The following is a 21,982-nucleotide window of genomic DNA, read 5'->3' as shown; positions in this document are numbered from 1 at the left end:
GTAGTCACAACTTTTGTTTTTAATATGGAAAGCAACAGATTACACAATATAGCACATATTAGTTATGTTTTATACAAACTAAAATATCTAACTAGATGAAACTGCTTCAAAACATCACATTTAAAAGAACTATACACAGGTGAATGTACACATATAAAACACATATATACACTCTTTCAATATATTATTATATAAAGAATTTGTTTTGTTTTCTCCTTAATAAGCAGAGCAGCTTGAAGAGGTCTTTTCTACCGTGACTGTAGCTTAATGTGTGGATGTGTGGACCCAGAACCAAAAATATATGGATATAGGTAGCATTTCATGTAGTTGTTGGATCCCGTGTAAATAACATATATTTCCCTATGTCCGAGTAGAAAGTTTGAAGTGCACCTAAACTCGTGATTCTGGAAGATGTGCATTATAGGACATACTATGTGTCTTTCACGATAATTTCATCCATTATCGTCACATCTGTATCAACGGTTTCCACTCTTTAATCTGTGATAACTTAAAAGAAATGCATATTAGCTGCCTTCATTGTTTCCAGATTCCATTTCACATTCAGAAAGCCTGTGGCCATCATCCGTTCTGAAGGAATAAAACACTGCATGTTTAAATGGAAATGAGTCGGTTCGGATCAGTCTCTTAACTTTGCAGACAGTTTGAAGTCAGCTTGATTGTTTTTCCAGGAGGGTTTCATGGTTGACGGAACAGTCTGTCTGGTGGGTATCCATCTTCAAGCTGGCGTCTAGACCAGCTCCATCAGTTCAACAGCAGCAGAAGAACCAGCGCTGTGAAAACTGAAGGTGTAACTATCGTTCCTCTACTATAAATGTGTGGAGTCCTAGGCAAACTTTGTTTCAGAGTGCTGGGCGGAAGTGCCTTAAGGTCCTCCAGGGCGCCATACGCTGCCATGGAGAACTCCGGGTCGCCTGTCGTGAGAAGATCGAACACGCACGACTGGAAATAAACATCCTCCACCTGCAGCATCTCTCGACACTTTGTGGTCGCGCGTTCTAACATGTCCACGTGCGCCGAGAGTCCCGGCTGAAGCTCGCCGCCATCGTCCTCCCCGTACCAGCCGCCCGTGAGTCGCGGCGGACGCAGGCTCTGCTGCCGGTTGAGCACGTGGGCTTTGATGACCTCGCTGCGGGGGCATCCGTGCAGACACAGCTGCAGGCCGCCGTTCTCCTCCGCCAGGTCCTCGGGCATGCGGATGGCGAACGTCAGGTAGCGGCCCACCTGCCTCACGATGATGGACGTGCCCAGGTAGCGAGCGTGGATCTTCACCTGCCGTACGCCTAGACCCCCGCTACCCTCCACGATCCACAAGCCGTCTCCTTTCCCACCGCTCCGCGTGCCGTCCTGGAACGCCGACGGCAGGTCCTCGGTGGTGGCCTGGTACACCTTCTGCTCGGTGCAGTCGTGATAGGACTTGAAGATGACGGTTATCTGCGGGGGAGATTAAACGGGAAACGGTGAGTTATAGCACACGCCGAAAATCAATACATGAAATTGCTTTCAATTGGCTTGAGGATTGTTTCAACATTGTGTTTTTGTGCTGCCTGATTTTTGCTCTAAAAACTATATGTTGCAACGCGTCTTAAAGGGATAGTTCACCCAAAAATGAAAGATCATTTACTCTCCCTCAAGTTGTTCCAAACCTGTATGACTTTACAAAAGAAGATATTTTGAAGAAAGTCGGTAACCAAACGACTGATGGACCCCATTGACTTCCATAGTAGGAAAAAAAAAATACTATGGATGTCAATGGGGACCAGCAACTGTTTAATTACCAACCTTCTTTAAAATATCTTCTTTTGTGTTTAGCAGAAGAAAGGAAATCATACAGGTTTGGAACAACTTGAGGGAGAGTAAATGATGACAGAATTTTCATTTTTGGGTGAACTAGCCCTTTAAATCAACCAGGGCTTTGTTTCTCAAAAGCACATCAAGCTGAAGTAGATCTTAGAACCATTGGCACCAATGATCTCTACGTTCAACTTATCTCACAATGATTTTGAGAAAAGCAGCCCTGGTCAGTGGTGTTTTGAAATTATTTATACTGTTATAGTGTTGATTCATTTTCTGAATTAGCTTTTATTTGTGTATTTTAATGTATTTTTTTATTTTGTATTTTTTGTGTTGTGTTTGTGAAATTTTATTCGTTTTTCTTATTAGCTTTATTTTATATTTCAATTTTAGTTTTAGTACTTTGACTTAAACCTATTTTATTTCAGCTTTATATCAATTAACAAACATTTTAAATAGTTTTAGCTTTACTTAGATATAATGATATTTACTTAAATTTACTTAAATCAAACAAAGCACCCAAACCAACAGCGACCTCATTGGTCCAAGATCCTGCATTACTTTATTAAATTATATGAAACCAATGTATTAAATATCAAAACTGTTATGATTGGCTGTGATCGTCTCACATTGTGCAGTGTGGACAAAGTATTTCTTATTTTCAGTCTCCATTTATAAAATGGTGAAAAGGCCAAAAATCTATACTAAATTTGATGAGGAAAATGATGGAATGTGGAAGAGAAAATTACCAAAAACATTTTGAATTTAAACCTGAAAACAGTAGTAAATATTTTAAAAACAGAAACATAAAAATGACAAAAGCACATAACAAAATTACTAAAACTTTAACATAAAAATCAGTATACAAAATAGCAGCAAATTCAAAATATTAACAAAAACTATAGCAGTATATAAATAATAGTAGGATAACGCTGGAAGAGAGCTTGCAAGAGTGAAGAAGAAGAAAGAAGAAAAACAGTTGTCGCCACATGATGGCAGTAGAACAACGGAGAAAACCCCAGACAGACAATTCGGTGTCGTCTGCCAATCTCTAATGTAAAAGTCAGTGATTAATCAATGGAATATCCAACTGCACAATTTTAGGAAACTCTCTTCAGGTCATGGAGCTGTAAACCATCAACTGTCAAAAAAGGATTTAGTCATGATTAGTCCAAGTATGTCCACTACATTTAAGGCTGAAGAAATAGCACTTATGGAACTCAATGAATAAAAATGACTTGTGTCGACGTAGAGGCCTGTGAGCTCTTCTTGGGCCAAATGAGAAATTAATGAGAAATCCTTAAACAATTATTCTCATAAACACTTTAAAAATCTTTCAGGGGCCACTGATTTTAACAAAGTGACAAGTTTTATGTGCCCTGGTATTATATTACTTAATAAAATACACAGACATTGTCATTCCCATATTACTGTAATACTTCATGTCTGTTAACCTTCCAGGAACTAACTGACCGTAACTGGAGGCTGAATAATTTATTTCCATTCCCTCTTTTTGTGGCTCCCCCCACTCTTTGTGAAACAGCTGGGGAATTCTATTATAGTCTTTTGGTCCTGCTTTTTCACCACGGCTCAACTCTAACTTCACGTCCCTTAATAGAAGAGAGAGAAAAATATCCCCCTAATGACATCATATTTTGGGCTGACTGTGTTCTCAAGCTTTTGGTTTGAACTATTTCTCTGGACCGTGCAATAACATTTTCCCCTTAGGTTTCAGTTACATTTATTTGGTAATCAATATCTGTAATTCTATAATATAAACTAATATAATTTGGTATAGTATTAAAGGAAAAGTTCCTTGTGATTTCCAAAGCTACACGACTGTGGAACTACTTTCTTCTGTGGAAGAAGATATTTTGAAAAAAAAAGTTTTTTTGTCTTTGCAGTGAAAGTCAATGGTGTCCAAATGTAGGTTTTGGACCCCATTGACTTTCATTGTATGGACACAAAGATGAAAAATTCTTCTGCGGAGGGGGAGAGGGGGGGATAATGACCATTTTCTTTTGTTTTTCACATTTTTATCACTTGCACTGATGGGAAGGTTTCAGAACTTTAACCCATTCTCATAAAATAATGATTATCAGACTCCGCTTCTGAACAGGAAGGCTGTTTATACAACTAACCTTGTTGGTTGCTGTAGCACTGGAGCCTTCAACCACCGGTACGTTTGTGACTTGAACTGAAAGGTACCGGTTGTGGATGAGCGGCCAGGCTCCCTCAACCCTACATGTCTGGAACTCATCTCGAAAAGTCCGCAAGTGAGGATCGCCGAATAATCCACAATGTCCGTACTTTTTCTGTTGGGCCGCCGGTCCTGAGGCGAGCACCCTGCTTTCATAGTTGCAGATGTCCACCACTGGCGGCTTGGAAGTGCTGGGTGCTTTAGCCGACGACGTTGGGCCGTCGCTTGAGCAGTTGTGCTGTGCAAAGAGCTCTTTAATACGGAATACAGCGGAGTGGTACACCAAGTCCCCCCTACAACCACGAGCCGTGCGACGCGTACACAACGAGTAGGCCCTCAGAGCGATGCAGTAGTCCACATCTGGAAGCACCTCCTCTTGCAAGCCACCGGAGGGTGAAAATGAGGCCACGTACTCTGCATTACAGCGCTGAATTCGACATGTTTGGCAGAACACTGTTGAGAATCAAGAGGAATTAGGCATTAATGAGACACATTTAAAACTGAGAGAAGCATTATTTGATGGTTGGTTGGTGATGGAGATATACATAATTAAAGTTCTTAGGCTTGGCGATCTATACACTAAACCTCTTTAACAGCTGTATTTTGTCATTCTGACACTTGCACGCGAGGCAACCAATGAACTACAAGCTGGCGATTGCTATTCCAAACCAAGGACACATTCCTTATATGGAATGCTTTATGGTTATGGTCTAACAAAGGTGTGAAACTGCTTAATTTCATATGATGACTTTTAAATGCTTTGAATAGAGGCCCAACAATAACAAATGAGATGGAATTTCGGTAGCATAAGTAAAAATATGAATAACTCCCATTACTAAGACACAGTAATTGTATTCTAAAGGGTTTCCACACCTTTTGACCTATGATTTCCATGACTTTAGAGTATTGTGCGAGTAATGACTGAAAATATTGCACAATAACATGGAAGTAGTGTACACAGGTAAATACAATGTTAATTTTAATACCAAATACTGTTTATTTTCTACACTAATCATCATCCACGCAACTACAACTCTGTGGAAATTAATGCAAAATGTAGGCTATGTGATAAGATATGCAAATTTGTGAGACAGAGCATTAGTCTGTGGTGTCCATGTACATTTTCCTGCTCTAGATTAAGTGTAGCCTAAGTGCATTGCTCATGGTAAAATAGTGGTCTGTCAGGATGTCTCCAGCAAAAGCTGACAAAAAGCATTAATAGTTCGATATAACTTTCCTCAGATCGTATTGCATATTTTGTGAATTCGTGGGCCATCACAGACTTGTAAACAATACCTAAACCCTTTAAATCATGATGTGTTTTATACAGTATTTAGACAAAGTTGTATTTCAGTCTAAGATTTTAAACATTTACATATACGTTACATACTAAATATTAATGATTAAATACATTAAAGAATTCATTATGCATGTTTTATTATTGTAGTCTAATGACTATTTACTTAACAATAACAAAATAATAATCTGTAGATACAAATTTAAGTCACTCGCGGACGTTAAAAATTGTCGAGCTACACACACACACACACACACACACACACAAAAACATCCTGCGCGTGCTTTTTAGAGAGGCGTAGGCGGTTAAAACGCGCTAGTAACGTAAAGCGTAAATAACCCCTATTTGCTGTTCAAGTTCACAAATAGCGTAAGTTACTCCTTACTCGTCAAGTCTCACTTTCATCGTCAACAGTCAAGGGCTTTCGAAGTAAACACCTTTAAAAAACGACACGGCGAGAAGCTAGCCAGGTTAGCCAAAGTTTTGCCAAACTAATATAATATCTAACTAAATTTCGCAATGCGCGTAAATACCAGTAAATTGTGAAGATTCACGTCGGACATCTTTTCAGAAGGCAAGTATAACATTTGGTTCTCACTGCCAATATTTAAAAGAATATACGTTACTGGGTTTACATCTTTTCACAAACACGGCGCTGATTTGCTAGCGAGTTAGCAGCACAACTTTGGCCTAGAGAAGAACTAAATGCGTATTAAATAGTTCATTAATATGAGCGATTGCATTAAGTAGTGCGTCTAAAGTTTCAAAATACATTTTAGTGGTTTTGATTAAACAACTTCCCTTCAAACAACAGTTGATTTTTTTTTCCCTCAGCATCGCTCGCTCCGTGATGTGTGCATGCAAAATAAGAGCGAAAAAAAAAAAAACGATTTACCTGGTCGGAGTAACAGGCACATAGAAACCACTAAAAGACAAATCCAGTCCCAAAGCTGCCGCTTAGCCAGGTTGAGAGTGCCGCTTCTCCCCATGCCAATCCATTCAGTTTGATTGCAGTTCTCCAACTGCTGCTCATCGGCGTTGAGGCTGCGAAAAATCACACAACTTTTTCATTCCCTTCCCCAGCCACTGTCATTCAAAGGAAAAGTGCTGAAAAGCATCGCATGGGAGGAGCCTCTAGTCGCCAGCCCTCTCCATGAATGCTGACAAGTGCTCAGTCACGTCTTTATAGGAGTTATGCAGTGCAAAATATGCACATCAAAGAATCAACGATTTTGTCTATAAGAGACAATGCAATTTTAAGGTTGTACAACAGTACAAGTCTCGTTTTTTAATACAGTGTATTACAGTCATTTGTTAAATGTTGCCATGCCTGGTATGAAGTTGTTTTTTAGTCAAATCAGAGTAAATTCAGACTAATACTTCATTTTTATTTATAGAAAATGCCTTGTTCGCAGATACATGAACTGATAAAGAATTAAACATACCAAAAACAGGCATGGGAATAAACCACAAGAGCATGTCTTTGGACAGCTGAAAGTCTACAAAGATTATTCTGATCTATGTAATAAGCAGTGAAAGATTGAAGAAATGAAAATAGCTTAGCCTGGCCTGAGGGTTCAGTTTCATGATGGGCTTCACACTAATCCTACATTCTCTAGTGTAATATGGTTTGTTGAACTACTTCGAGCTGGTTTACGGTTTGATCATGTTTGCAGTTAGTGCTTTGAGATATGAGGTTACATTGTTATTAGGGAAACAAATAATATATTGCTTACCGTTTTAAATGGTTTTGAGGATCCATTGAAACTGTACCCTTGAAGCAAACACAAAATGTATACATTAATTTTGACATTATAGCTAATTTTTTATATGTGTATATAAATATTAGAGCTGCATGATTCTGGATAAATTGAGAATCTCAATTTGTTTTAAAATGATCAATTACAATTATCCCACAATTCTGAATAGACAACACAACACATTAATTTGTAATTTATTACAGGTTTTGACAAAATGTGCTGCAGTCTATAAAAAAAAATGTTTTTACTTAATTTGAATTTTTTTTTTATTTTTTTTTTAACGAATGAATGATTCAATGACTCGCTCGTAAAGACATCACTTGTTTCATTACTGGATGAATCAGCATTTTTGAACAAATGATTCATTGATCATGAATGATTCATTTCGAATGTTTGTAACACAGAAATAACGATACTGTGTGGTTGAAAAGACTGTTTGTGAAGCTGTTGCATACCTATACATGACAACTGCGCTCTCTGGATCAGCAGAAGCAGCAGCGCCAACACATATTTGAAAGTTCGCTGTGATCAAAGTCTTAATAGACATAGCCAAATAATTTTAATTTAGGAATAAGATTGCGATCTTTTAACGAATAATCATACAGCTCTAGTATACATACATATATACTTCCAAATATATTTAAAATACATTGAGATTATATTGTTATTAAATTCTTGTATCTTCACAGGTTGGTTTTATCACTTGAAGTCTGACTTAACTGCATTTCATTCTCCTTTACAGCAATATGTGCATAGGCAATGGAACTAGTAATTACTAAATGGTAATAGTAATTACTAAATACTACTTTTGGAGTCATTCCTGTCTCAGGCCTATAGTGGCATTGATACTACAGAGGCATCATTCAGAATCTGACCACTGAAGCAAATACCTCATTCACTCAGGTGGATGGATCAGTGAGCCCCTTACAAGCACCTCAAGCCAGTAGACGACTTGACAAGGCTGATGGGCGGAGAAAGGGTTCTTTCTTTCCCCCACATTTGTGAGCATATTACATTGCATGACCCAGCGAATATACATATTCCTCTGGTTGAAACAAGAAGGGAGCGAGTCAGTTACAGAGATGAATCAGGTAAGAAAGAAAAATGAGAAAGAGAAAAGAAAGGAACGGAAAAGAAGGGATAAGCCAGTACATTTCTCCTGACACTGACTCACTTGTTCTTATACAATAGTGGAATGAGGTCAGTCTGGTAAAATTAGCCATCCGCTTCATGGCAGGACTGAATGCCAGGCCAGTGAGAGGGGACGGAGAGTCTCCATTTGAGAAACCAGAGAAATAAAGAGACTACATTTTTTGACAGAGAGTGAGATGAAGTATTGGGAAGAGAGGAGAAGAAGGTCATTTGCTAAAAGCCCAGAACTCCTACTCAGCGTAAGTTAAGAAAAAGAAGTGAAATAAAACGAGACAAACCATTAGACCAAGTAAGAGGCCAAAACAACAAATGGAATTGAATACTGATTCTTTTCAAACAGGTTTCCCAAAGACTCCCCTCATCTGTCATTGGCTGAAAGAAAAAAAGGCCAAACTCACGCCATTGGTTGAGCTGCTGTTGCTGTTGTCAGGCTGGTTGGGATATTCGGGATATTAAAACAAACATAGCAATGTTTTCATTACGCCACAGAGCCGGTGTTTACACTCTTCAAGGGACTAACAAACTTAGAGGTGTCTCTGAGTGCATATTAAGCTGGCGAACGTTTTTTAACAGCGAAAAAATTGCACGCGTCAGCTTTAAGAAAACAATTGCCTGAAGTTTTATTCATCTATAAATTCGAAGGTGGACGTAAGAGTGAGAGACAGAGGAGCAGGGAAGTGACAGAAAGAGAGTAGGAGAGGGAAGAAAAAGAGGAAGAGGCATTGGGTTTCCACTGACTGTATGTCTGGGCAGCTCCATATGGTCCTCATTAAGGTGCTCACTCTGTGGGAGCAGCTCCACACCGCGCTGCTTGTTTTTCTTATTAGGCCCATCACTATTTGGTATGGAGGGCACTGGAATATTGGGCCACTGACAGGTCCTGCCCAGTGGTTCTCAACCAGAGTTGTTTTCATTAACTAAGACTAGATTATATTATATACTAGCCAAAATATCAAAAGGTTTGATTGGACACAGCTTTTGAAGCCTCTTAAAATTTACAGTTTGTTGCATTTTACATTTTTCGGCAGCTGTCCAAAACCTGTATGTGAGCCACCAGTTGAAAGTGGAGTCTAGTGTCCTTCAACTGTGCAACTGTGAGAAATGAGGACTAAAAATGTGTTTACCCACACTGTTAGGCTAAAATTAAACTTTTCTCAGTAGTGCATTTGAGTCACAGAGGAGAGATTTGCTTCACTGGTGACAGAGTCTCAGAGCAATTACCATAGATAACAGGGACAGAAGTGTGTGCCTGTAAGAGGCTGCCACTGATACCATCTCTGCTCAAGGATCCCACTTAACTGGCTTGATTGATGCCCAACTGAGCCCTAGGGGGTACGGAAAGATAAGTTCTATGTGGGCCCTATTCCTGAGAGTTGTTGTGTATTAATTTGTAATGATTGCACTTGATGTTCATTTAATTGCATTGGAAAAGTAGTTGCATTTGAAAAGAGTTTCTGTGCACTGACATTGTTGGGTTGAATAGATTTGGCAGACTGAAAATAGTAAGCATTTACACCTAATTTTAGGTGCTACACTGTCTGCTTAAACACCAAATCCTTTTTTTCCCTCACTCCCCCTTAAAGTTGTTTCCTTCTGCTCAAGAGATGCTGTTGACATAGTGTCAAGCTCAGTTCTTTTTAAAAAGATAAACACACAAGTAACCTTAGAGTCAGGGTCATAAGGTCTTCTCAGTTTGGTGAAGAAAGATAGAGGAAGTAAACAAAGGCAGAATGAGGAGAAGCTTTAGATCTCGTCTCTAAGAAAGGCTAAGCTTAAGCAAAGGCAATCTGTGGGATCAACGCTGAGCTGCTCCCATCCATACCTGACAATAGGTGAATCCAAAAGACTTTGTTGTTGAACTTTAGGTTTCCGATTAACAGCCACATACATACAACATAAAACATTTCAAGGTAACTCCACTCAATAAGTTTTATCTAACTCAAACAAGTTTTTGTTAAAAGTTTAAGCAACTTACTAGGTGTGGTCTGATATGTGTCCTATGTAGAGAATTGTTGATGGTATAGATTGTAAGGTCTCTTTATTTAAAGATGAACTCTTTTTATCCATAGAGTGGAATCAGTGGAGTCCAAAACAACACTGAGACAGTTTTCAAAATATATTTTTTTGTGTACCACAGAAGAAAGAAGACCATACTGGTTTGGAACAACATTTTGGGGTGAGTTCCTCATTCCATGGTCTAAAAGTTGACTACATCGATTTTCTTAAACTCAAGTTTTCTACATTTGTTCAAGCAACTTTTTTTTTTTTTTTTTTTATAAGTGCACTATAAAACACTAAAAACACAAGTATAAAACACTATAACACTATAAAAGGATGGGTACATGGTGGTCATAAAGGGATGGACATGGTCAGAAACAATGCTCAGGTAGGCCGTGGCATTTAAACGATGCCCAATTGGCACTAAGGGGCCTAAAGTGTGCCAAGAAAACATCCCCCACACCATTACACCACCACCACCAGCCTGCACAGTGGTAACAAGGCATGATGGATCCATGTTCTCATTCTGTTTACGCCAAATTCTGACTCTACCATCAGAATGTCTCAACAGAAATCGAGACTCATCAGACCAGGCAACATTTTTCCACTCTTCAACTGTCCAATTTTGGTGAGCTTGTGCAAATTGTAGCCTCTTTTTCCTATTTGTAGTGGAGATGAGTGGTACCCGGTGGGGTCTTCTGCTGTTGTAGCCCATCCGCCTCAAGGTTGTGCGTGTTGTGGCTTCACAAGTGCTTTGCTGCATACCTCAGTTGTAACGAGTGGTTATTTCAGTCAAAGTTTCTCTTCTATCAGCTTGAATCAGTCGGCCCATTCTCCTCTGACCTCTAGCATCAACAAGGCATTTTCGCCCACAGGACTGCCGCATACTGGATGTTTTTCCCTTTTCACACCATTCTTTGTAAACCCTAGAAATGGTTGTGCGTGAAAATCCCAGTAACTGAGCAGATTGTGAAATACTCAGACCGGCCCGTCTGGCACCAACAACCATGCCACGCTCAAAATTGCTTAAATCACCTTTCTTTCCCATTCTGACATTCAGTTTGGAGTTCAGGAGATTGTCTTGACCAGGACCACACCCCTAAATGCATTGAAGCAACTGCCATGTGATTGGTTGATTAGATAATTGCATTAATGAGAAATTGAACAGGTGTTCCTAATAATCCTTTAGGTGAGTGTATATTTTTTACATTGCTTTAACTCATCAAAATAAGTTAAGCAATTTTAAACTTTTTTACAAGTTTATTTACGATAATTTAAATGTAATTTAAGTTGAAATGACTTAAACATCCAAGTTGATTGTACTTAAAAAATTTAGGGCAGCAACTTTATTTTTTACAGCGTATGTTCACATGCACTACATTTTGTTAATCTGATGCAGAAAATGACTCTTAAGAGGTGCATAGTCTTTTCAAACATTTTCGCTGAAGTACACAGCACAATAACTGATGCGAGAAGGGAAGAATGCAAGACGGAAGCAATGAAAACTCTTGAAGTTCTCTCGCTCTCTCTCTCCCTCCCACAACAGCACCTGCTCAGGCTCTCGTTTCAAACCTCTCAGCTGTGGGAGCATTCTATGACCAAATAAATCTGTGGAATCAAACGCGACTCCCACTCCCAGACCTTAAAGTCCTGCCCCGAGCTCAAGCCATGGGAACACAATACATTCGATAGAGCGGTATTCATCTTTTGAGAATTTTGGCCTCTGCTGATGATTTTTCAGTTGCCTAAAGTACTTAAGTTTACCTCTACCAAACTCTTTCAGTCACTTCTCCAGTCACCAAGTTTAAGAAAGGACAAACTGCTCTTTAATGAAGAGCTCATTATTCGAAATCTGTATGACTTATTTTCAAGTTTCAAAAAGTTGTACACACTGCAACTTGAGCTCTATATTCCAAATCGTCCATTGTCATATAGTAGATTTGCTAAAATTTAAGTTGTTACTCACGAATAAGCGTCTCCTCCATTGGACTATTAACCTTTACAGACAAATAATTGAGTCAGTTAGGTGAATTCAAGAAACGAATCAGTCCCATTTGTGAACAAATCATTTCGACCAGTTTTGTAAACTGATTTGTTGAAAAGATCTGACTCAAAAGAACAAACAGACAATGCTTCTACACATAAAGCTATTGCATGACTTCAGAAAACCTTTAATATAGTGCACACACATCATATGGATTACCTTTAATGATATGTTTGTAGTGATCTTTTGGGGCATTTTGAAGCTTGACAGCACTAGTCCTCATTCACTTTCATTATATTGAAAAAATAAAAAAAATGTACAATTATTCAAAGTATATTTAAAATTCAACATTTATTTTATTTAGAATAAAATTCAATTTATTTAAAATAATATATTAAAATATTAAATAGTAGATAGATATAAATTTCTTTCTCTTTTTTATTATACTATTCCTTGTGTAAAGACAATCCACCAATATTTTCACATTACACATCACAAATCATTAAGGTTATCCATAATGATTATCAAATCACAGAAAACAACTATACCGTTTCTAAATATATATATATATATATTAAGACAAAAGAATCAGTTGTAGGTGACTTAACTTTTAGTATAAGTTTATTGTCTAAACTCTAAAAAGCAGATGACAGAGATTTTCCGATCCCTGACACTGACATCTTTCATACTACTCTACAAAAAAATCTAAATCGACTAAACTCTGCATTCAAAGCATTTGTTTTCTGAACTCAAGTATGCATAATAGTGAAGTTTTAAGGCTTAAAATCCTAAAACAGCACCAGGCAAACCAGCTTTACTGTAGTAACAACCAAGGGTTCACTTTAAGGGCCACCAAGTATCGAATGACATGAGTAATGGCATTGCTAGTCCCAAAGCGAATGGTAGAAAGATGAAATGGAACTTACCTCTGATTTTTGTGACTGATGGGCATGTGGCATGGATGTGTAAAACACCATTTCACCGAGAGAAGTCTGTTAACCCCTGTTCCCTAGCTGCCTCGACCAGACAACTGTGTCCAGCTTTGCTTGACAAAGGGAGATAGCTGTGAATTAAAGCACATGACAACAGCTGTCTTTTTAAAGAATCGGCACTTTGATTAGGGTTGGTTTGTAGTTAAGCAATGTTCGCTAATTCCTACATATCGGGTAAGGGCGGGTAGGAAAAAAAGACGGAAAAATCCTGAACACACTAGCACACACACATACACATTTATACACATTCAAAGGATTTGACAACATATGTCGTCTTTGGCCAGCGTCCCATATTCTACAATGGTTATTGTAGTCTTACAGCAAATGTATAGGGGCTCCAAAAAGTCTTTGGACACTTAAGTCACACCTTAAAATGATTGGCATTGCATTAGTTGCAGCAATTAAGCTCAAGTGGCATCTGGTGGTATACTTTATGGTATATCTATTCTTTTATAATTGTCTATTTGTCTGTCTATATCTGTCTGTCTATCTATCTATAAAAGCTAAACTGCATCACTCAAGGTTTTTGAGCGTGCTAACTTTGTCCGGATTCTTTTTTGTTTCTATAAAATCTTTTTTGCACAAGCAGCTGTTCAAACAGACAGCTGCTCTGGCCATTCATTCAGATGGCAGTGATTACAAATCAGGCCGGTGTTGCCTTTGAGTTGATCCATTGCTATTTCAACAAGTAATCCTCGGTCTCTTGCACATGTTCCTGCTCACACAGACACAAGCATTCTTATCCATTGATGAATCCAGTGACCAAATTTGATGCATGTTATAGCGACAACGACAAACATTTCTACAGACAAAAGGGGCCTAAACAGCAGCATCATGGCACCGTTGGATTTGAGATGCTGTTGGACGGAGAAGCCGCGTAATCTCTCGCTCGCTTCACATTTTTTCCGTATCTCTCTGTATGAGAAGAATCCATCCGACCAAAGCCTCTGTGGCGACAGCAAGCGCTTCATGCCAGTCTCCACGCGGGCATGTCTATGCGCAATAGCAGATAAACAAACACGTAAAGCGTAACACATGCACATACATCAGCACAAACGTATGCGTTCACACACGTGCCCCCAGCTGTTCCTCGCCCTCACTGCATGCAGCAGGTGTAGGGTGGACCTTGAGGGACGGGGTGGGAGTGGGCACGGCTTTTTCGGAGAACAGAATTTCTATTGTTACATCTATGCGTCCCACGATGTGACTGGAAATGTGTATCATGTTCGTTCTGCTTTGTGTAGCGCTAGTGCACAGCTGCAGAGCAAAGCGTTCATAACAGTTCTAGTTAATGCCTTATATGTCTCTTCTGGCTTGTAAAACCCCCTGGGGTCTGTCCAGCAGTTTTATCCATAATGTTTTTTCTGCGCTTTAAACTTTATTAAAGCAGAATTATTCAGAAGGAATGATCCCCCTCAAAGTTTATCAGTTGCATTTTAAAACAGTATTATACATGATGGAATCTATCTATCTATCTGTCTCTCTGTCATTTATCTGTCTCTCTGTCTTTCTATAATTTTTATAATCTATCTATCTATCTATCTATCTATCTATCTATCTATCTATCTATCTATCTATCTATCTATCTATCTATCTATCTATCTATCTATCTATCTATCTGTCTGTCTGTCTACCTTTGTTTATCTATCTATCTATCTATCTATCCATCTATCCATCTATCCATCTATCCATCTATCTATCTATCTATCTATCTATCTATCTATCTATCTATCTATCTATCTATCTATCTATCTATCTATCTATCTAAATGCTCAAGCAACAAAGCAAAGGCCAAAGGCATTAGTCGTATGTCTCTAACTGTCTGTAGAAGAAACACACATGTATGTTAACAAATACACAAAGGGACAGTACAAACTGAAGCAGATGTGACAGTATCCGAGACGGCTGGGAAAACAGACCGTGCAGCACCTGTTAATATTTAAAAACAATGGAAGTGCAAAAATTAAGGAAAACAGAGCAGTGGTGACATCATCATTTTTAAATGGGCTCAGTTGGGAGGGGGCTGTTGGGGGTCGGCTGGTTTAAGGGCAGGAAACAGAGAGAAGGAATTTGAGAGCCCAGGAACTCAGCAGCTCTGTTCGAAAGATTTAGCTAAACAATGTGAAGCTGGAAGTAGACAAGACCTTTTAAGAAAACTGTCTGTGTTATTCCAATTAATTATATCAATTAATTATTTTTATATTACAAATATTAATTAATATAATGTACTTAATTAATTTATATGAATCAATTTGAATGATGATAATATATTATTTATTAATTGTTTTGAAATTTAATGTACATTTTAATTACAGTTTATTAATTATATTATTTTAATATACATTTTCCTATTATATAGGCTACCACTTATCTTGTATATTTGTTTGTTTGGAATCTTGTCAAAGACCATGTTTAAAAAAAATGCCAACATATAAGTTGTTGTGGTTAGATGGTTTCTCCAATTACTTGAACGAACAGTCTATTAAACTTAAACTGTCTCCATGGAGACTTCAGGAAAACCCTATGAAGCCGCTATTAAGCTTCTTTGTTTAATTCCAACTGCACTTAAAAAGTCATTATCTATGCATAAGGGTAGTTCACTCTTAAAATCTGCAGTATACAAGCTGTAGGAGCACAGAAAATTAAGTAATCTTGCACACTCAGGAAAGCCTAATACCCAGTGGGCCATGCAAAGCATTCTGAGCCCCCCAACATGGCGCTTTTGAAGTAGGCAACTAATCATTTGTGTATGGGCCCAATGCAAGAACATTTATCTTTTTATCTGCTTTGTTTACAGCTGCCAGATTCGGAGATCCTTTGAAATGTTCAGCGGTGTCACGGTGCTGCGTTCATCTCCCAAGTTCTCAATTAAAACCCACTGCTCACAAAGCTGAGAAGAACATAGAGGAATGTTCAGTGTGAGACATCTGTGAACAACATATCAACGAAGCGCGACCCCCAACCCAAAACGTGTGAGAGAGTGGAGTGCATCTTCTTTCTTCTCGAGGGTAGGGAAAAAGTATGGCAATGAGCTGTGGAGGAAGGTTGGTTGGGGGTTGGGGGGGGGGGGGGGGGGCTTCTCCAGAGGTGCCTTTGTGCCAAGATCACAACCAGATGTGCCAAGAGCGTCCAAACAGGATTGAGTGCATGTCTGCAATTTTCAGCAATTTGTCAGATTTAAGGGTTCACCCCCAATACCACCTGATAGACATATAAAATCCTCCCCACGCCCATGCAATAATTCGAAACACGCCGGCACCCCCCGGAGAGCCAATCTATGGCCCAGTTGCTCATTTGGTGACAAGACAAGCCTCCGACGTGAATCATTGAGTCTGCGTAATCTGAAACAAAGTCAAAACTGTTCATCAGCGTTTCCCTCAGTCAGCGTCCCAGCGGAGCAGAGATGTTGAAATCCGTACAGTCTTCACACGCTTTAAATCCATCGCACGGCACATTCGTCAAAAAAAGCCTTGAACCAAAACAAACATTTGAATAAATAAACATGAGCGACAGCCGGTTAATCCCTCTGGTGGCACATCGTAAATCCAGCCTTAAAATTTTGGCCTTGAAAGGATTTTTGCCACACACACTCACTATTCAACTGCTTATATAATCACTCTGCAAAATTATTTTCAAGAAATATATGCTGTAGTCTATAATAATGCTCACGTTGTCAGGCAAACTGAGTTCTTTTCTATGTACCTGAGCTTCATTTTGAGAACACTACAAGAGGACAATATTTGTTAAAGAAATAGTTTACCTTAAATGAAAATTCTGTCATTATTTACTTGTTCCAAACTTGTGTGCAATTATTCCTTTCTTCTATGGAATACAAAACGAGATGTTAAGCATAATGTTTGAGCTGCTCTTTTCCAAACAATGAACAAGAATGGGTACCAGAAGTTGTAAAGCTTCTAAAAAGTCAAAAAAACATCAGAAAAGTATCATAAAAGTAGTCCGTACCACTTATACACTAAATTACAAGTCTTCTAAAGAAATAGTTCACCCAAAAATGGAAATTTATTTACTCACCCGTGTTGTTCCAAACCTGAAGAAGATAGTTTGAAGAATTTCATTGCAAAACAGCAGGCCCCATTGTCCTCTTTAGTATTTTTTAGCGCAATTTTCCACCGGACAAATTGCGCTTGTTAACTCATGATTTCTGTTCTGTGCGTCTGCGCGCACCAATCTTGCACTTCTATCTACTCCTCAACCAGACCACCTAGAGACTTCGGACTTATGTTAAGGAAGGTCTAATCTCGAGAACGCGCAAAAAAAATCCAGGAAAAGATTTTCTATCTCTTAGTGTTGTGATCCCATGAGGTGAGAAAATTGCGCTAAAACACTCAACGAGTTTTTATTACTTGTTTTTCTCCATATGGAAGTCAATGGGGTCCATCAACTGTTTGGTTACCGACATTCTTCAAAATATCTTCTTTTGTGTTCAGAAGAAGAAAGAAACTCATACAGGTTTGGAACAACTTGAGGGCGAGAAAATTATGATGTTATCGATTTTTAAAAAATGTGTAATTTGAATAAATACACTTTTTGAAAAGCACTTCGAAGGTTAAAGTTAAGCTTTGGTAACTGATTTCATTGTAGTTACTGTGTGCTACAAATGCAGTTTGAAAATGCATACTAAATGTAGTTTCTGTTCAAGACTGATATATATATGTGCCTTCACTGGATTTATTGCACTGTAAATGCAGTAGGTTGTACAGGAGCATGAGTAAGCATGAGAAAAAGTCTTACGCCCATTTTCCACACAGTTGTTCATGTTTATGCCATTAGGTATGTTTTTAGTGTACTTCGACCAACTGAGGGACTCCATTTTGTCCGTCTTCATACTTTTGTTCCCGGACATGCATAGGCAGGCTTTATGTTTCAGAGACAAGAGAACTTGTGTCCGTAGGCGTTGGCCAAGCATGACTTCATAAGTTGTGTGTGGTCATGCGTCCGTGCGTATGTGCGGGTTACGCGCTGGGCAAAATGTGAAGAACATACCTTCATTTGTTTGAGTTTGCATGTTTGCATAGGCAGCATACCACTGTGTCCATGCGGACCAAGAGCAGCTGACTGGTGCCATCTGTGGCGTAAGACTCTCGCCACCCACTGTTGCTTCAAGGCCCCGTCTAATTGCCCCTCAGGGGGCCCAGGGTTTTTGCCCACTGATCCCATTCACCACTTCAGCCATCTCGGGCTGTTTTCGAGGCTGTTGTCACTTTCGAAAACTGCAAACCGATTGTAAATTAGAGCTGTGTGTCAATAGCTGTCCTGAATCCTAATGTGAAATGGTTGTTCTGCAGCCTCCACAGGTTTGTTTTTCTTCTGGCTTGTTTCCCACACGTTGGCTGACAGACATGCAGTACTGTGCAAAAGTCTTAGGCATGTTAATAAAAAAAATTGTTTTAAGTCAGTTATTTATATGTTTTGCTGTAGTGTGTCAGTAGGAAATATCAGTTTACATTTCCAAACATTCTTTTTGCCATTAATTGTAATAATCCAGTGAGATTTGTGTATGCACAAGGAGTCTGACAACAGCCGGTATGATCTGATCTCACCATCATCGAGTCCGCTGTGATTACATGAAGAAACAGAAAAAACCGAGACAGACTAAATCCAGAAGAACTGCGGGAACGTCTCCAAGATGCTTGATGAAACCTTCCTGCAAAGCTACCTGAAAAACTATGCGCAAGTGTACCTGGACAAAAGACGTTTTAAACGCAAAGGGTCGTTACACCATTGATTTGAATTAGTTAATAGAAGTTAAATCATAAATAAATTCAATTTGTGATTTTATTTTTGAAAGCATTCTCACTTTACAGCATTTTAACACAAGTGCCAGTACTTTTCACAGTACTGTAGCTTTGCAGGAAGGTTTCTTCAAGCATCTTAGAGACGTTCCCACAGTTCTTCTGGATTTAGTCTGTCTCAGTTTTTTCTGTTTCTTCATGTAATCACAGACGGACTCGATGATGGTGCGATCAGATCACACCAGCTGTTGTCAGATTCCTTGTGCATACACAAATCTCACTGGATTATTACAATTAATGGCAAAAAGAATGTTTGGAAATGTAAACTGATATTTCCTACTGACACACTACAGCAAAAGATATAAATAACTGACTTAAAACCATTTTTTTTTTTGGTGGGGGTGGGGGTGGGTATTAACTTGCTTAAGACTTCAGCTTGGCCAGTTTACGTTGTTTCAAAAACAACTCATATTTTATTACGATTTGTAAAAATTATTATTATTTTTTTTTAGGGAAGCCGGTTATGTTGTTCTCTAATTAACTCTTTCCCCACCATTGACAGAATTTTCTGTAATTTTTGACACAACCCTTCCCGCCATTAACGGCAATCCATGTTTTCACTGTTAAACGGTAGGGGGCGCTATTATGCATCTTCAGAAAGTGTACCGAATCTCCGGATCAAAAGTGACGTCACCTGTAGGTTTCTGAAGAGCATTTTTGAAGCCCAAAGTGGGTGGAGTCGGCCGTCGCCATCTTGGCAGCGCATCACCGCACTTCACTCTCGGATAACCGAAAATGGGCAAAGAGGCGGGATTAGCTGAGGTGACGTGACAGGCAATCCACCTGTCACTGAAGTGGCCACGCCCTTAAAGGGGTGGTTCAGGATTTTCGACATCGGACCTCATTTTCAAGTGAGCCTGGTTGTTATTCATCAGTGGAGACAGTTTTCAAAAAAATTCATCCAGTCCTTACTTTTGGATAGTTCGCCAGTGCTAGGCTAGCGCGAGTCAACGGTGCACGTTAGCCTGCCATTAAAAACAGTTTTACCCACTCCACAGTACACCAAAAGCAAATAAATTATAATTCCAGACTATCGATGTAAATGTCTGTTGAGAGAATAATGTTAGAAATCAAACTACCCTTTCATCTCATTGCATTAGTTATAATTTGTTCCCTGTATTTAAAAGCAGTCTACAGCAGCGGCGGAGTTATATTTTGTTACCTAGGAAACCGAGAGAGCCGGTCCACATAACAATCACGCAAGTGTATTTACCTGCCGCTGACAAGAGTACTTTGATTTCTAACATTATTCTCTCAATAGACATTTACATCGATAGTCTGGCGTTATAATTTATTTGCTTTTGGTATACTGTGGAGTGGTTAAAACTGTTTTTAATGGCAGGCTAACGTGCACCGTTGACTCGCGCTAGCCTAGCATAGGCGAACTATCCAAAAGTAAGGACTGGATGAATTTTTTTGAAAACAGTCTCCACTGATGAATAACAACCAGGCTCACTTGAAAATGAGGTCCGATGTCGAAAATCTTGAATTACCCGTTTAATTATGCAGAACTTTAAGGCTTAATATAATTTAAACAGATGAGTTATAAAAAAATTCACCCCCTCACAGTTGGCATTAAGGGCAAAATTAGCTATATAGACCAAAACCACTTTTTGTACCAGGCTGTAAACATATTTTTTTCTGCAGTAAAGTTGGCCATTTTAACGCAGTTCTATGGGATTGACTCTCTTTTGGAGCCTGTCTCTAGCGGCCAGTCGATGAATTGCAGTTTAAGTCACTTCTGTGTGTGATTCAAGAGAGAGACCGGAAGGTTGCCGCTTTATCAAAACACAGACAAAAAAGAAGCAGAAACAAACGATAAAAGCATTGCTTATGCACATGTAAAACAACGTATAAAACAGCATATAAATCAAATAATCTTTCAACATTACCGAATGAAATGTCGACCCAGGACAAGCTTTGTCTATGTTTTGATCATCACTCTGAATCCGATCCGGACAGTCGTTGACATAAGCGATTTTCTCAGCTTTTTGTTCAAAATGTTGCTTTTTTAAAATGAAATTACCCATATTCAAGTGTTGATAAAAAAATGCATGAAGCTAAATAAAAATTTTTTGTTGTTGTTTATTTAAAAGCAGAGGCTCTGTTATTTCTTTTGATGTATTGCATGTTCAGATATTCATACAACAACATTTTATGGGGTCCTTGAACGTTTTGTGAAAATTATAAAAAATGCTGGCGGTGGCTGGCAACTTAAAAAAATAAAAAATACTCTGGCGGGGAAATTGTTAAACTATAGTTTACTTCTAAACTTGCCTTGAGTCACAACATATTACCATTTAATTTCTCCACGATTTATCTTATTAGCAGCACAACCACCATGTCTGTGTTAGCTTCCCGGCCTCCGCCTCTCAGTCAGACTAGCTTAACAGACAGCCACCTCCTATAACGAGAGGGTATTATTACTAATAACAGTTAATTAGCCTTGTCAGAGAGTTTCTCTGAAAAACAGGAAGGGGGAGGGGACAGTAACAGAAACAAAAGACCCACTATGGCTGAAGACTTCTCTACTCTTTAACTTATTTCTTCTTCTTTCTCATTTACTTTCAGTATTTCTCTTCATTATGTAAACATTTAATTCTTATTCATGAGTGCGTACTAGGACTGAGAAAAATCTGTAAATACATTATAAATTATTTCAATATAATTTTCAACATTAAATAAAATATTAATAATTCATATTAATATGTATTATGTTAATGTAAGAATAAATAACAATACTTTATTAAGGTATACATATTAATATTTTTATATATTTATATTTTGTGTAGCAATTATATATATATATATATATATATATATATATATATATATATATATATATATATATATATATATATACACATACATACATACATATATATGTATAATTTATACATTTATTTGGAAGTGGTTTTATATTAATATTAGTAATAATATTTGTACTGGTATTAGTATTCAAAGCCAGTAATAA

The 21,982-nt window shown here is 38.4% G+C and overlaps 1 protein-coding gene across 1 annotated transcript; it reads right to left on the bottom strand.

Moving 5' to 3' along the window:
• On the bottom strand, positions 1-6,468 carry rgmd (RGM domain family, member D). The gene is made up of 3 exons (XM_081383634.1): positions 6,205-6,468; positions 3,954-4,465; positions 1-1,452 (listed from the first exon to the last, which is right to left on the bottom strand). Exons 1-3 carry the CDS (start codon positions 6,296-6,298, stop codon positions 763-765), a joined length of 1,296 nt encoding a protein of 431 aa, XP_081239760.1. The 5' UTR covers positions 6,299-6,468; the 3' UTR covers positions 1-762.
• Between the last annotated feature and the right edge of the window lie 15,514 nt (positions 6,469-21,982).

The sequence above is a fragment of the Scardinius erythrophthalmus genome, assembly GCF_964197995.2.
Source record: "Scardinius erythrophthalmus genome assembly, chromosome: 14".
Classification (NCBI taxonomy): Eukaryota; Metazoa; Chordata; class Actinopteri; order Cypriniformes; family Leuciscidae; genus Scardinius; species Scardinius erythrophthalmus.
The sequence above is the reverse complement of the archived record's forward strand: the minus strand, read 5'-3'. Positions and strand labels throughout refer to the sequence as shown.

Coding starts and splice junctions, on each gene's coding strand:
- rgmd (XM_081383634.1), bottom strand. CDS start 6,298: ATGGGGAGAAGCGGCACTCTCAACCTGGCTAAGCGGCAGCTTTGGGAC. Junction 4,466..6,204: donor GTGCCTGTTACTCCGACCAG/GTAAATCGTTTT, acceptor GATTCTCAACAG/TGTTCTGCCAAACATGTCGA. Junction 1,453..3,953: donor GTGCTACAGCAACCAACAAG/GTTAGTTGTATA, acceptor TCTCCCCCGCAG/ATAACCGTCATCTTCAAGTC.